The 17,087-nt window shown below is 30.8% G+C and overlaps 3 protein-coding genes across 4 annotated transcripts; 2 read left to right on the top strand and 1 right to left on the bottom strand.

Moving 5' to 3' along the window:
* Nucleotides 1-2,854: 2,854 nt before the first annotated feature.
* Nucleotides 2,855-3,791, bottom strand: LOC148196017 (uncharacterized). Its single transcript, XM_088095515.1, has 4 exons — nt 3,679-3,791; nt 3,454-3,551; nt 3,205-3,332; nt 2,855-3,103 (listed from the first exon to the last, which is right to left on the bottom strand). Exons 1-4 carry the CDS (start codon nt 3,728-3,730, stop codon nt 3,004-3,006), a joined length of 378 nt encoding a protein of 125 aa, XP_087951641.1. The 5' UTR covers nt 3,731-3,791; the 3' UTR covers nt 2,855-3,003.
* Nucleotides 3,792-5,324: 1,533 nt separating this feature from the next.
* LOC124840854 (CBS domain-containing protein CBSX3, mitochondrial-like) lies at nt 5,325-7,273 on the top strand. Its single transcript, XM_047316983.2, has 6 exons — nt 5,325-5,532; nt 6,190-6,464; nt 6,538-6,616; nt 6,734-6,807; nt 6,896-6,956; nt 7,028-7,273. The coding sequence occupies exons 1-6, from the start codon at nt 5,451-5,453 to the stop codon at nt 7,168-7,170; spliced, it is 714 nt and encodes a 237-aa protein (XP_047172939.1). The 5' UTR covers nt 5,325-5,450; the 3' UTR covers nt 7,171-7,273.
* A 7,623-nt stretch (nt 7,274-14,896) lies between these two features.
* On the top strand, nt 14,897-16,702 carry LOC124840855 (protein RADIALIS-like 1). Of its 2 annotated transcripts, XM_047316984.2 has the most exons (3): nt 14,897-15,023; nt 15,588-15,836; nt 16,470-16,702. In XM_047316984.2, exons 2-3 carry the CDS (start codon nt 15,598-15,600, stop codon nt 16,495-16,497), a joined length of 267 nt encoding a protein of 88 aa, XP_047172940.1. In that variant the 5' UTR covers nt 14,897-15,023; nt 15,588-15,597; the 3' UTR covers nt 16,498-16,702. The 2 variants fall into 2 exon arrangements, with proteins under 2 accessions (XP_047172940.1, XP_047172941.1); XM_047316985.2 differs by lacking the exon at nt 14,897-15,023 and having other exon boundaries at nt 15,510-15,836.
* Nucleotides 16,703-17,087: the final 385 nt, after the last annotated feature.

Below are 17,087 nucleotides of genomic sequence, written 5' to 3'. Positions count from 1 at the left end.
CTAAACATAAACATAAATAATATATTTAACCATAATTTTTTTAATTCAAATAATACAAAAACATTTAATAAGTTATATAACAATTATATAATGTTTTTCATAAAATGTATTTACATTTAACTTTATTATGTGTTAATCATATATATTAAGTGCAAGTGTATCTTTTTTTTATTATAAATAATTGATTTAATTAAAAAACTGAATTTAAGTGAATAATAACCTCTCAAAAATAAAATGATACATTTTTTTTAATTTATAAAATAGTTAAATTTAAACTAATTGTTACTTAGAAGATAAATTTGAAAAAAAGTAAAAAAAAATCCTCTAAAAAATAAAATAATAAAATATTTTTTAATTAAAAAAATTATTAAATTTAAATCAATAGTTACTTAAAGGATAAAATTGATATAAAAAATGTAAAGAATATCCTCTTTATATATAATTTATAATAGGTATGAATACGAGGATTATTCAGTTGAAGCTACCAATTAAACTTAAAACTGAAAAAAAATACACATATTATTATATTAATTTTATTTAATGAACTTTTGTTATTCTAAATTATTATTACTTTTTTTTTTTGCCATAACTAATAACAAATGTTAAATAATTTATAACATTTTTCTTGCTCTGAGATCAAGGTGCATATTTCACTTCTCCTATGTTAAAAAAAAAACTGTAACAATATTGTTAAATATCATGTGGTGAAAGAATGTTATATGTTACTGAAAATAGTTAATATTATTCAGAATAATTTTAACTACAACGTTTTAAATAACAATATTTTAAAACAGGGGTTTGCTAAGTAAGTACTTGATTTTTCAGTTGGTACATTTTAGCGATGTGTACCACCGGGAGTTTAGTAGACAAAAATACCCTAATATATCATAGATTCTAAGTTATAAGGTTAAGGGTATTTTAATAATTTTCATTTTCAAAACTAAAAAAAGAAAAGAAACTTTTAAAGTCTTGTTCACCTTCCTCATTACTCTCAATCCTTTTTCTTTTATCTCTCACTCCAACATTTCTATGTCATCTCTATGCTAGTCCCTATTGAAAAAAATCAGAAACATTCGTCTAACCCTAATCTAACTTCCTTACTTATCCAATTTTGTTTATGTAACAAAATTCAAAAATTTAAAAACCAAATTTAATAATAATCAGAAGGGAAAATATATAACACAACTCTCCAATTAAAAATCAACATCAAGATCATCAATTATTTTGTTATTAAACTGGAAAACAAATGAACGAATAGAGCATAGCAACAAATTGCGGTGTTGCAAGTTGTTGCGTGTGAGTGAGGAAAAGTATGGAGATGAGAGAGAAACAAATGGGATAACTGAGAAAGGTAGATTAGGGTTAAGCGAATGTTTCTAATTTTTTTTAATTGGGACTAAAGATGATAGAGAAAATGTTATGAGAAAGATGAAAGAGAAATGGTTGAGAGGAACGAGGGAGATGAACAAGAGTTTGGAGGATTTCTTTTTTTTTTTTAGTTTTGAGAATGAAAATTATTAAAATACCCTTAAACTTATAACTTACCATGATATATTAGGATATTTTTGTCTATTAAAACTCGGTACACATTGCTAAAATGTACCATTTTTGTCTACTAAAAACCCGACATTGCTAAAATGTACCAACTAAAAAAACAGGCGCACACAAATTAACAAACCCCTTCAAAGTAACATAGCATAGTAATTATATAGATTTTACATATGTGAAATTTAAAAACTACTTTACCAAAAATAATAATTTAGTTTGATTCGGATTTAACTATATAAACTATAAGTTTGTTTAAATAAAATTTTCAAATAAAAACTCCACACTTTCTCTTTTACTATTACTATTTACCGATGTCAATTAATCTATGAGATGAAAAATATAACTTTATATATATATATATATATATATATATATATATATATATATATATGGATACACCCAAATATTTTATGCAAAAGGGATTACAAATTTATTAATTTTTAAAAAAATGTTTTAAAAATTCGACACAGAACAATTTTAAAAATTACATTTATCTTATTTTAATGTTTTCTTAATGACCTTCAAACTCAATTTAACGTCCCATTTTCTTTATATTGTAAAGGATTAAATATGTTTTAGGTCTCTAAACTATCAAGCGAATTTGTTTTTAGTCCCTCTTTCAAAGTAAGGTACATTTTAGTCCTCCTCCTTCAAAAAAACCTTAACTTTTGGTCCTCCAAAACTAATAAAAAATTAACGTTATTTTAAAATAGAAGGACTAAAATGTAGCTTACTTTGAAAGAGAGACTAAAAACAAATTCGTTTGATAGTTTAAGGACTAAAAATATATTTAACCCTACTTTAAATAAAGTGGCATTCAATCCCTTACTTTGTTTGACATGTTAACTAAAATTCAAACAAAATAAAAATAAATCTGCAAGGATTAAAACTAAAGTTTGACAAAAAAAAAATTGAGCACATTTTATAAGCAATAACATTAAAGAATTAATTGTTATATTTTAACAAATATAAAAGAGTATACTTTTATAAGTTATCATATAAAAATATAAATAATTTATGTTTTGTGTGAATATTATTTAATAAAAAAATATGAAATATATTCATACATTTATCGATATGGTTATATTTATACATTTTTTAATATAAATGTAAATTTAAATAAAACAATAACTATAAGTGTTATTTTAATAAAAAAAACATCCCTTTTAAAAGTAGAAAAATGTTTTAATCAATTTTGCACATTAACTTTACAAAAACCATAAAAGGGGTTTATCATTTTAAGCAACAAATAGTGGAAATGAAAAAGTACAGATAAGCTTTCGCGCACTTAACCACAGAGTAAAGCAGTTAAATACTCTCTTTCAGATAAACCCGAAACACAGTTCTTATGGAGAATTGCAAATGTGACAAGAAGCCATAGACACCAACTACATGTACATGACAACTGAAGCAAGATCATCAAGCACTAATTTCATTTCCGGTTTTAAATTTTGTTTATCTCATGTTGGCTACGTGAAACTGTGAAGCATAGTTGTTGGAAGAAGCTTCAATCAGTGGTCTTTCATTCAGAAATGCCGAGCTGCTCATGGTCCACCTGCATGCACACCAGCCATTTGCAAAATATATTACTTTCCACACAATTAATCTAACTTATAATTCACCAATCGGGCAATTACCACATGTAACATAATGTACCAGTAACTTTTCTTCACAAACTTCTTCAAACTTTTCTCATCAACATCCCTGTCCAAGGGCTTCTCTATGCGGTTCTTGACCACTGTACAGGACATACCAGAATTCTCTGAATCCTCCAATTTTCGGGTCTGTTCAGGATCCATTTGTAGACAAAGAAATATATTGGTATGGTAGGCTTTTTTATATTCAAGTTTCTGACACATAATTTGTACTAGTGAGACTTGTAGAGATGTTAATTTAAAGTCAAACCTGAATAGTTTCAGATAATTTACAATCAGTCTTCTCTTTTGTTCTCCAGTAAGCATCAATTTGTTGTTTTGTGAGTGATCGATTCCTCTCAATTGAAGCTGCAATGGTACAAAATATAAGCCTCTTTAAAAATCACAAGGGTTTTATTATTTCGACACAAAAAGGTAAAGGTAAAGCTAACGTAAGTGCATAACTTGGTATTCGTATAGTACTGATTATCGGTACCTGATTCAGGATCCAAGGTTGGAGAGTCCCATCCTGGCATAAGAGAACCCATTGTTGGTCAATTTCTTTCTTTATTGTAATAAACACGAAGCTCTGTAAGCTATATATATATATATATATATATATATATATATATATATATAGGTGCGATAATGAGGAAGCTCCAGCTTGTTTCTCTGTTTTGTAGTTATCTCTTGTCAAGTTTTTCATTAGTGATAATGGTTACAAATGAGACCGCGTGAGAGTAATAATGATGAGAATGATCTTACTAACTAAGAACAAACATTACCGCTTGTAGTTTGGACATAAAAAATAAAAAATGAATATACTAGCTCTTAGTTTCGTGCAGCACATAGACTTTTGAAAGGCGGCGAGTGTTTTTTTCACTCCTAGATTCATCATCAATTTCTTTGGACATTTTTACTCTTTTTAATTTCCAGTGATTAAAAGTACACTTTCTGCATTTGGGAGGATAATCTATTGCCAATTTGAAAGATTTTTCAGTCAAAGATAGTCAAAATAGTCATATTCCTTGTGTTTTCTTATTGGAAAGCATTTCACATCAACCCACTGAATATTTGTATTCCTTCGCTAAAACATTGCTTTGACAATTAACACAAAAACAGCTTGTTAACGGCTCTATAAATGGTCATTGCGAGTTACCCCAATAAAGGAATATACAATTAAAAATCACAACACAGATAATGCATGTTATATATAGCACGAAATTCCAACACAAAAATCCTGGAATGGTACCACGTCTCATGTAAACAAGACTATGTTTTTGCTTATCCCATTGCAGTGTCCTTATCATTTGAATTGTCCCCACATCTAAACTTACAACCATGACGACGAGGTTTGTCAGGGTTATCAGGTTCAGAGTCGCTCGGTTCAAGAAAAAGTCCCCTCAGACATCTTCTTCGAACCACGGGCCTGTAAGGGACCCTCTCTACCCGGTTTATGCTGACTTCAGCCTTTGGTTTCTCCAAGCACGGTTCTTTCACATCAGGGAGAATAACACGAACACCAGGATCTCTTCCATTGATGGTGCCATGGGACATGATCGAATTGTTGATGCTCTGAATGTTACTGTTGACGTATGTCTTACCCGCTTCGTCTTTCTCCGTGGATGTGCTCTTCTTCCCTTCGGAATTCGGCCTAGTTGAATGAGAACCCGCCACGTGCATTGTCACTCCTCTGTTATCGCCGGCCAGAGTTACCACACTCACTGTTTTGTCGTCCACGTTCAGTGTTGGGTTGAGAGCTGAAATGTCATCGTCGTCACCCTTAGTGGGATTTTGCTCGTCGGATAATGATATGGTTGAAACGTTCCTGTTCGTTGGATGTGCTGATGTTGAAGCTGATGGCATGACCTTTGTGTCTTTCGCGCTAGGAGTCGATGTGGAAAACATCATCTTTCTCTCTATGGGGTTGGCGTTGGATTTAGGCTGGTGGGGTTGGATTGGTATTTCCAAAGGGGCGTTGAAATTCTGAGTAGGAGTAGTATCCAACTCCAATTCCTTCGTATTTGGCTTCGAAGGTGTTGGAGTTGATGGTGTTGAAGAGGATTCTGAGATAGAAGACACTGGCGAATCAATGGTGACCGAAGGAGCTGGTGAGTGTGATGATGGAAGAGAATCTGAGACTTGTTGAGGTTTAGTTTTTGGGGTTACCTGAGGAGGGGGAGGCTGTGATTGGGTAGAGGCTATTCCAGGAGGACGAAACGGTGGTCGACGAGTGGAAAGAGATTTTGATTTTTGTTTTGGAGGAGAATGAGATTCGGTGGAAGGACCTGTGATCCAAGGGATCCTAAAACCACACTGCTGGTTTTTGCGTGGCATGGATGTTGGTATGGTTAGTATCTGAAGGAATAACAGAATGAGTTTTTTCGTTTCTTTTCACCGGAAATACACACAACTTGTTCTATTTTGGCTGATCTTAAAATCCCAAGATTGCGCTAGCTGTGTATATATACTGAACAAAGAACAAAGAATTTATACCTTGGATGTATTGGAGGACTTTTGTTAGAATTTTGGTTTGACTAACCACTTTTCGTTCCCAAACTTTTTCATACTGATTTCCTTGGAAACTTCTTGGTTTGTGCTTTGCTTATACATAGAGATTTACGTTTTAATCAAACGTATGCAAACCATTCTTATCTTGATCTGTGCTTTACGTATGCCTCTCACGAAAGAAATGCCAAGCATATTCTTGGCCTCTCAAGCTTCCTGAAATAATGGTTTTAGTCGTTCATCACCGTGTTAATAAATTGATTTCATTGAGTTTGCTCTGGAATATATAGAACTAAGCTTAAAATAATCATCCGTGAGTCAGTAAAGTTGGACAAAAGAATGAGAAAAACGTGATCCAATGGGGTTGGCAATTCCATGTTTAAGCAACTACAAAGTTCCTTTCTTCATATTCTCCTTTAAGAAAAGAATTCAAAATGCAAGATACAAGCTACTGTTGTGGTTATATGAAAAAAAATCATGTTTTATTTTGATTGAACAGAAGCAGAACAACAAATGCTAGGATTGTGCGGGATACTACGACTTCGCCAAAACCCTCTGAGGGGCGCAATATTTCAACAATTCCAAGGAAATGCGATATCTAACCTCAACAAAATAAGTTCAAATTTTGGATGTGTCACGTCCTCTCCACGCAAAGAGCAGAAAGGATTGGAGAATGTAACAGTGTCAGAGGTACTAATGACAAAAGGTGAAGAAAACATCGGCTCCTGGCTTTGGTGTCGAACTGATGATGCTGTCATTAATGCAATGAAAAACGTAAGACGGTTCAATTTGCTCAAAAAAACAATCATTAAGAATGCTTCTTAACTAACATTGTATAAGGTTTCAGATGGCTGATAATAACATTGGATCATTGGTGGTACTAAAGCCAGAAGGGCAGCACATAGCAGGGATTGTCACAGAAAGAGGTACATGCGGTTCTTTCTAATAACACCCTTTTGTTCGGATAGAAAATTCATTACCATCTTTCTAATAACTACGAGCTAAACTGAACCCCTTTGTTGAATGCATGCATGAACTACAAGACTGCTTAAAAAAAATAGTTGCACAAGGAAGATCTCCCTTATACACACAAGTTGGTCAAATAATGACTGACGAGGTTATTTTATGCTCTTTCATTTCCTATATATTTGATATCCTATTCTTGCATATTTCTTGTGAATGATGATGAGGGTACTCGTGAACAGAACAACCTGATAACGGTGACCTCTGACACCAACATTCTTCAAGCAATGAAAATTATGACAGGTAAGGGTAATTCTCCTTCTTCTGATATTTTGCCACAGAGATTAAGGCTCAAAGGTAACTGTTTCTTGCAGAGAATCGCATTCGGCATGTTCCAGTTATAGATGGGAAAATAGTTGGTATGATTTCCATTGTAGATGTGGTGCGAGCAGTGATGGAGCAGCAAAGTGGAGAATTGAAGCGACTCAATGACTACATCAGAGGAGAATACTATTAGCAGAAGAATTCAACCATGTATACCGATTTGGTGCTAGCGAATTCATGCATCAAATTATAATACACCTTTATATTTCATAATAAATGGGATTTTATTTTTTTTACCACTTTGTAGAACATCGCTGTACCAAATCCAGATTAACGCCTGTTTGTTTCCAGATTTGAAAACTTAAGAACTGAAGAAATAGAAAGAAAATTCAAAAAAGACATCATTAGTACGTTGAAAAGAACATTAGCCGGCTCTTTGACTCGTACAAAATAGTTGTTTTTTTCTAATAAAGAAGGAAAAAGTAGTTTCAAGCAAGAAAAAGAAAAGAAAAAAGAAAAGAAATCGCTGATAATATGTTTGAGCGAGGAAAAATATATAGATAATGATACTTTGACAACATTTTTTTTACAACATTTTAACACCATCTTTGTGTCATTCTGTGATTGGTCCATGTTGGTGTTTGTCTTTGTAGGTCTCTGTTTTTGTTCAGAATCTCAAATAAGTCATCTTTTTTTTCCACGTCTCAATTGAGTTCTTATTTTGTGAAAATTGTAACAAGTAGCCTCTCATAGTTAAATTAGGCCCAGCGTTAGTGTATGGTTGACGTGGCATGCTCATTTTCATTTTAAATGACGTGGAGTAGCTTATTTGATGTATGTGATTGTGATGTGTCTTTTGATTTTTTTTTAATAAAAAAATTTGTAAAAAAAAATTAAACATTAAACTATATAATTTGTTCGAATTAGGGATTATGGATTGGGAAAAGGGAAGTTTGATTTTAGGGTTCATCCAAATTGGGAATTAATTTCATAAATTGTTCTCGCACCGTCACCATCTTCGCCCATCATCTTCCTCGCGCTTCCAAACCCTCAGGTCGCATCTTCTTCGCACATATAACCACCACACAAGGCTCCATTAGCTCAACCTAAATCACGAGCACCATCGCGATGCGTCAACATCCATGAAACACTACCAGACCTAATCACAGAAAATCCAAATCAATTTCATCACCTGCAAATCAAACGCAAAGGAGCTCTAATCCAGAAAAATTCCCAATTCGAAAAATCCTAAATCATGTTCGAGCTCTACATGGCCACAAATCGCATTTGAATCGTGATGTCTTAATCGTGATGTCATTCTACAAGTGAAAACCATGACTATTAAAACATCATGGAGCAGTAGAACACTGAAGAAGATTCGGAAAGAATGTAGCTGCAAAATGTTGAAAAACATTTTGAAACCAGGGAGCATAAGAATGTTGAGGAACATTTGGAAACCATGGCTGCACAATGATATCATGCAAGAGGAGAATATACAAGAAGATTTTGTTATGATGGAAGTGCATAATATGCTCATAGAAGTGTTGTATGCCCAAGAACATTTGGTTAGCATGAAACTGCATAATATTGCCACAAAATTGGAGAATATTATGATTGAAGGGCAGAGCGAATGTTGGTGCTGGAGAATATTATCTTGGAAGAGCAGAATGTTCATGAAAATTTGATAGCCATTGAACTAGTGAAAAGAATAATGGAGAAACATTATGGCCAAAAATATGATAGTCATTAAATCTCCAATTTTTTGATTGATTCCTAATTTTTTTGTGGATGAACCCTAAATAGGAACTAAATCCCTAATTCTTATATACAAATTTGTTTAAGGTTTAATGTCTCGGTAGGTCCCTATTTTGGTCAGAAATTTCAAATAGGTCCCTTTTCTTTTTTTCGTCTCAATTGGGTCCCTTTTTATGTAAAATTTGAGCAATTAAAGGTCTACCGTCAATTTGGGCAAACGGTCGTTTAAATGTTGATTACGTGGCATCACATTAATGAGACGTGGCATTATAAACTAATTTTGTATTAAAAATTATGAATGCATAGTGGTGTAATCAGCTTTTTGGAAGGGTAAAGTGGGAATAATAAAAAACTTTAAGTGCAGACCCCTTTAATTGACAAATGTAATTGAGATTGGGGAAAAAATTGGGGGTAGGGTTCGTGTGAGGAACAAATTAGCTTTGGAAGTTGGAAGAAGGCTTTCCTGCCTGCACCGCGAATTGGATTCTGTGTGTTTTTTATTCACAGGTTGATTGAGACGAAGGAGAAAGTGGCAGTGCGATGGTGGTCGAGGCGATTTAGGCTTCAATAGCGGCAACAATAATGCTTGGTGATGGTGGAGAAGATTCTGGGTTGGTTTCTGGTGGTGCGCCTCTTGTGGTTTTCTGCTTGCAGGTTGACGATGAAGACGTGAGGGAGATGGTTGTGCCACGGCGGAGGTTCGGCAAGAGACTGGCATTTCTGTTCTTCTCTGGATTTTGCTTTGTAGGTCCAGTGATGTAGATGACGAACTCGCGAGGAGTGGCGCGATTCGCAATTCTGTTGGGTGTCATGGGGGACTCGCGACTCGGTGTTGATGAGATTTATGATGGTGTGCGCAGGAGAAAGCTTACGGTGCTCCGGCGATGGTGGATGGAGAAGATTTCGCTCCCTGGTGGCTGCCATGGAGGTGTTGCAGATCTACGTTTCTGGTGGAGATGACAAAGATGCAAACTTGGCTTGCGGCATTAGGGAGGTCGAGGACGAGGGAGGCTTCGCGTGGCAGTCATGGAGGTTGCGGTGATGGCTGCACTTAAAGTTTTTTATTATTCCCACTTTACCCTTCCAAAAAACTGATTACATCACTATGCATTCATAATTTTTAATACAAAATTAGTTTATAATGTCACGTCTCATTAATGTGATGCCATGTAATCAACATTTAAACGGTCGTTTGCCCAAATTGACGGTAGACCTTTAATTGCTCAAGTTTTACATAAAAAGGACCCAATTGAAACGAAAAAAAGAAAAGGGACCTATTTGAAATTCCTGACCAAAATGGGGATCTACCGAGACATTAAACCTTTTGTTTAACTATCTTTTTCCCTTTTCTTTAATTTTAAAAACACAAAAATCCACCTGAGACTCACATATATATCTAACAATTTGCTACGTCATTAAAACACTAACATCAGCATGTCACATCAACATTTGTTTAATGTCGTTAGGCCCAATTTAATGGTAGAGGTCAAATTATTGCAATTTTTATAAAATAAGGACCAAATTGAAACGCCGAAAAAGAAGGGGACCAATTTGAGATTCTGGACGAAAATAGGGACTTACAAAAACATTAAATCTATTATTATTGATTGTGGAATAATTTTGGACCAATCACAGAATGACACGTAGATGATGTTAAAATATTTTAAAAAAAATGTTGTTAAATTATCATTATCCAAAATATACATAAATAAGAAATAGAATGAAAATAAAGATATTAGATTTAAGAAAATTATAGAAAATGAATGAGAAAAAAGAAGAATAGAAATTACCAATGAATTTCACAATTTTTTTATCTCTATGTTCTTTCATTTCTCTTTCTGGGTTCTACCACAAAACAGTTCAGAATTAAATTATAATAACAGGAGGCGAAAGAAATAAAATCTCCTAAAAAAAAGCATATTTTACAGTGGTCTGAAGAAAGAATAGAAAGATAGATAAAGATTCTAAAACTAGAAGAATCTAAAAGATGGCATCCCTCCCTTTGGGCATGGGGCAGTAACCCCAAACTGAAGGACACATTCCCAAAAGGAATCACTAGGCATCCTACAGATACTCTCACCCACTATTCATGTTTACGACCCAATTAACCTTCTTTTATATACTTTTTTTTTAAAATAATTATTACTATTTTCAAATCAGCAATGCCTTGATTTAATTTCAGAATGATAACGAGGGTATGAAATGTGATTAGAATAACTTAATGGAAAATCGAATCATCAAGAAAAAGAAAGTGAGAGATAAAGACATTAAAAAAATGTTGTCAGTAATTTCATTTATTTGATAAAATAAAAAATGTAGGTTAAATTATAAAAATAAAAAGATATTTTGTAATAAAATAAAATGTCATATTTTTTCAATATAATTTGCTAAGATCGTGTTTGGATTTGAAGAAGAATTTATGAAAATAAATAAATATGAAACTGTTTAAATTAAGAAGAAAAGATGAAAATGAGAAGATTTGAAATTTTTTTATAAAAATTAGTAAATAATATGACAAAATTGTTAGATTAAAAAATTATTTTAATTAAAAAATAGAAAATTCTTATTATTTATATTTATTATTGTAATAATTATTTAAATAAAAATTGACTTTGTTTAAAAATAAAATTATTTAACTTTCGTCACAACTATATTCTGTGTTGAAGAGAAAATTAAAACAAAAAGAAAGTTTTGATTTCGTGAGCTTTAGTCTTCCATGGATTACTTTCTACATGAATAATAAATTTGTACATTTTCGTCTGTTAAATAAACTATTAAATAAATGTGTGCCGTTATAAGAAAACAGACTTAAAATTTCTTACCCGTTGTAAATTGATAGGATGACGGATTGGTTGCTAATTTTTTTTAATTATATATAAATATATATTAAAATTGCATTATAAATATTTTTTTAATTTTAATTGGTTAATTAATGCTTTTAATGAATAAATTATTAAATTATTGTTTTATAATTAAAATTAAAACTTAATTTCTAAGTCTTAAAAATTTAAATAATAATATCATTGTATATTAATCAATTTTTAAAAATATTTTTTTATTTCTATTTTAAAAAATGAATTTGTTGATTAATCAATCCTATTTTATCTTCCACATGCTAATTTGTTATGATAGAAATAAGTTGATTAATTGAAATTTTTAACCCAACCCATCAAATTATGATAGATTGGGAATCAATTTGTCTGACTAAACTCATTTTGTCATCTTTAATTTTTTTTCATAAATTATTTATCAAATAATTTAAATTATGTAGGCTTCCATATATTTTTATTTTTTAAAATTCTAGACTGTAATCCAAATCTCAACAATTCACACAAATTCATTATCTCTATTTCCTTTTGTATAAGTGAGTGAAAAAAAATAGTTAAAAAGAAACAATAAAATCAACTGTAATATTATTTCTTTTACTTTTGAAAGACTTAATTTTCATGCTAGGTTTTTTTACAATGTTAAATGGGAGACAACAGTTTAAATTATTATCTGATCAATTAATTAATTAATATGGAAATTGTAAAGTTTATTAGTATTAAGATGACAAAAAAATCTGCGAGTTTGGATACCTGCAGATAACATGTAGCGGGTATTTTAATACTCGCTTTTAAATAGGTCCAGTATGAGTAATATACTACCTGACTCGAAAAAATAATAAAAAAATTAATTTATATATTTTTTAATTAAATTTAATTAAAAATAAAATAAAATCATATTTTATTATATTAAATTTAATTAAAATTAAATTTTAATTTATATTATATATATATTTTATAATTTTATTTTAAAATGTATAAATTTTTTTATTTATCTTTTGTGAATATCTTCGGATACCCATAAATTTTAAAATACTCATAAATATTTTATAAATAAGTATCTGCGTTAGCAATAGATCGAGTAGGAAGTATAATTTTATTCGACGAATAAAATATGTTGTATTTGAATTCAATTAAAGCGAGGACATGTTTGTTTGAATAAATATTTTTTTATTTTAGTAATGTGAAATTATAAATAACTCATTTTACTAAAAATGTTTTTTAAAAAATTTAAAATTCGAATATCTTCTTACAACTAGCCCCATTGACTTGACGTTTATGGGCCTTCCATTACTCATGGCTCCAACATCTGACAAACATGCAGCCGAACACTCATTTTCCAACAGCAGTAGTTTTTTTTTTTAAATAAAACTTTAAATAGTTTATTAAAAACAACAAATTGTAAGAGAACAATTTCATCAGGTTTTAAATATTTTTCTCAAAAATCCTTCTAAAGTTTTCTTCTAAATTTAATTCGATTAATTGATCTATCATCTTTTTTCATCAAACTCTTAATTATTTTTCATCTATATATGACAAATAATATAACAACATAGGTTGAGCCACGTGATATTGACTGTAACAAAAAAATCCATGTTAAAATAAAAAAAATTAAATATGTTTTTTATTTATAAACAATAATATAAATTCAAATTTATTTATATTTAAAATTTTAATATATTTTAGTTTACAATTTTAAAATAATTTAATATGAATTTTAATCTAACAATGTGTTATTTTTTATGCGTAAACGAAATTTTAAATTAATATTTGAATTATAATATGTTAAAGAGTATAAATAATTCCAATATTAATTCAAATCGTTTATTTACACATCAAAACAATTTAACATTAGATTAAAAAAATTATATGTATTTATTTTAAAAATTTGAAAATTAAGTTATATGATAATCTAAAATATAAATAAATTTTAGTTTTATATTAAAATATATAAATTAAAAACGTATTTAACTTTTAAAATACTAATTATTTTATTTTAGAATACTATTTTTATTTTTTTTATTGATTCAAGATCTATATTTTTTCCATAAATACACATATATACAAACATGTGAAACCCAGTTCAAATGAAAAAAAAAAGTCAACGAAAATCACATAAAAACTGAATTTGATGGGGGAAAAACTAATGTTCAAACCTTAAACATATTACAAGAATTTGTATAAACTACAATCAGTAGTGTTAATTGCCAAATGATGTGGTTACGAACCCAAACACTCTTAAATTGCACAAATACAGTGTTAAGATTATGATTAGTATATGTTGAAAAAAAATACTAATTTTTAGATTGAGTTTCTTAATATTTTGTGCGTATACTTCTTCGTTCGCTTTGCAAAGAAAACCTACGTTACTTACATATTTACGTAAAAATACTATTTGCATAATTACAAAGGAAAATGTGATATAATCAATTATATTATTAAATAAATAAATATCTTAAATTTAGCATTATAATCTCTTAAAATATTCAATCTTTTTTATTATATTAATAAATAATTAAAATAACAATATAGAAGAAATAAAAAGGTTTTCAACTATGCTCAGGTAGTGTGATATATGTGTAACTTAAGTGGATAAGAGACTTTTCGAATTTATGATAATAGAATAATGAGTACAAAATATGATATTAGAATGATGGAGTATTCTCTAGGAAATATTAATGGTATTTATAAAATTAACATAGACACTAAAATTATATTATGGTATCAAATAATATCTTTATCTTAAGTAGATAATAATAACAAAATCATATCATAAATAACAAGTATAACATTAAATTTGAGAGATTAATTATGATTGCAGTTAATATTTGAATATTTTTTCAATAAATCAATTCTTTATTTTAAGATGAAAAACGTTTAATAAATCTCTCTACTCTATTTATTAGATTGGATAGGTACAATTAGTAATTTAGACTAATAATAAATATGGACTTTGTACGATAAAAAAATACAATTTTAGTAAAAAGTTAAATTTTGTTAATTTTACTTAAACTCTCATAATTAAATTTAGTCAAACTCAGCTAATAGTTAAAATAAATGAATATATATTTAATATTTAAAAGTAAAATGTATTAATATACTTTATATTGAACTAATTATTTATTTGATAAAAAATAAAAAGTAAAAGATAAAAACATTAATAATCAAACTATATTGAATCTTTTTGTTTTGTAGTCATTGTTAGAATTTGCATAGTGAAATTCTGGAACGAATGACTCCATACAACACAAGTAACAAGTAAGGGTGAGAACAGAAAGGAGCACATGTTCTGGAACCTGAAAACAGAGCAATATAAATAAATCCGAGTTATGGCATTGACAGAGCCAAATGCAAAGCACTGTCCAAAACAGAGCAGTCTTTCACCTCTCAGGCACGCAAAGTTCATCGAACAAGTTATCACCGATTGCAGAAAAAGTAACCCTAGTTGAACCCACAGAACCAACAAGTAAGTTTCCACTCCGATTCTTTTATTTAACGCAAGTTATGTGAAGTAGTTGATGAGGGTTTGAAGCAATGCAAATGGAAAATATATTAATGGGGTGATGGAGAAAGTATATTACCCGTCACAAGTTGCAAAATAAGTGACAGGATTATTATTCTGTAACCATCTTAGAAAGGAGCAGAATATCTTAGCCTTACATATTGTTAGCGAATATATATCTGTATTGCAGTGGGAATTGGTATCTAATCCCCACCGCCACCACCACCAGCCTGTAAAAATCTGAACAAATGATATTACAATACTGAGTCCAACATCAAATGAAAAGGTCAGATGCATACATAGACTCCTATCATAGGTTTATAACCCTCAAGGGATCAAATCCAAATGACCCCGCTACACATACCAGCCTCAAGGGAATCATATCTTGTTGAATCCCTAAAAGGTATTCGCCAACTTGCACATCACTTCACTCTCCCTTATTTAACCACCCACCCAGACACTCACCTACACACACTCTTTTCCTGTTCTCTTCTTACTTCACTCTTCCTAACACATTCACATACACAGTACTCCATTGATGGGGTGGACACGAGAAGAGAATAGACGTTTTGAGGATGCTCTTGCGGTTCATGGCCCTGACGACCCAAATCGGTGGCAACATGTGGCCAACGCCGTGGGGGGAAAATCTGTAGAAGAGGTGAAAATGCACTATGAGATTCTCCAGGAAGATGTCATTCGAATTGAGCATGACCAAATTCCACTACCCAGGTACAGAGGTGCCGGCATCAATGGAAGACAAATTGACAATGAACAAAGGTAATAACAATCAACTTATTAGAATGTGCGTTATGTTATTTCTTTTTCATTTTGTGTGGTATTCTCTGTTATTCCCCCACTTGTATTAGAGGAGGAAATCACTATTGTTGCAAACACCAAAACTCGTGAAGAGTTTTGTGGAAGTTTCATTGGATCAGGGATAACCCTTTGCATCTGCATTGCCAATTTCGTTAGTCTTTCTGTTTCAAAATAGTTCTCACATCTCGTGTTTTGGAGCTTTTGATTACAATGATCAGAATGTCTTGAGAAATTGCAACAGCAACCCAATAAACGGTGATTTTTTATATTATTATTGTAAGCAGAGAGCACGTGAAATTTGATCCATCAAGTTTCATGTCACATGCACCTGAGATCTATTGGTTTGGATAATGTCCTAGGTGATGCTAGTAATATTAATAATTATCAACATGTCGATAAGGTATTGGGTAATAATCATTGATTCATGCGTCGACGTTTATCTTCATTCTCGGGGATATTAGTCCCCTGCTTAAACTACCTGTAATCATTGGGTGTAGTTTTTTTGGCACATGCAGTTGTCTACTTATTTATGCACATCTTAAAAGGCTGAATTTGTTCTTACTCTGAATATAAGCTGATTGTTTTCTTCACCAGGCGAATGAGGAATCTGACTCTCCGATGAAGCAACCACTTTAGCACTGTGGAGTTGTAAGTTTCCACGAAGGCATGTGCAATTTATGTTGGTGTGCTCACTTGCTTTGTGTTTCTTTTCCTGTCATATTCACCCAATTGTAATTTGTAAGAAATATCATGTGATATGTAACTTTGCCGGATATTAACAAATTGTATGTAGTTACAAGTTTTAATGGTTAAACACCTGTTAATCATTTAATTTTATTCTTTTAGCTACAAGTCAAAAACTCAAACATAAACACAAAACTAACTGGATACGTCTAGATGACTAATTTTCTATCTAGGTTGGAATTTAATATGGTGGAAGGTAAGAAGACTGATTAGACAGATAGTTTTAGAAACAGCAAAATTGCACAGCAACATCTTATTTAAAACCAGAGACACTGTAATATTGAGAATATTTTGGTGTTATATACCCCCATTTTGTTGGATTGTTTTCAGGTAAGATGAATGATAATTGTATAGAAAGATAGATTGGGGACATTAAAATTTTGATGATTTTGATAGAAATGCATAACATGCTGTCTAGCTTCTGCCTTAATTTTCACTTTTGCCCATACATGTATCTTGATTTAACAT

The sequence above is a fragment of the Vigna umbellata genome, chromosome 7 (assembly GCF_029865625.1).
Source record: "Vigna umbellata cultivar VRB3 chromosome 7, Vumbellata_1.0, whole genome shotgun sequence".
Lineage (NCBI taxonomy): Eukaryota > Viridiplantae > Streptophyta > Magnoliopsida > Fabales > Fabaceae > Vigna > Vigna umbellata.
The sequence above is the reverse complement of the archived record's forward strand: the minus strand, read 5'-3'. Positions and strand labels throughout refer to the sequence as shown.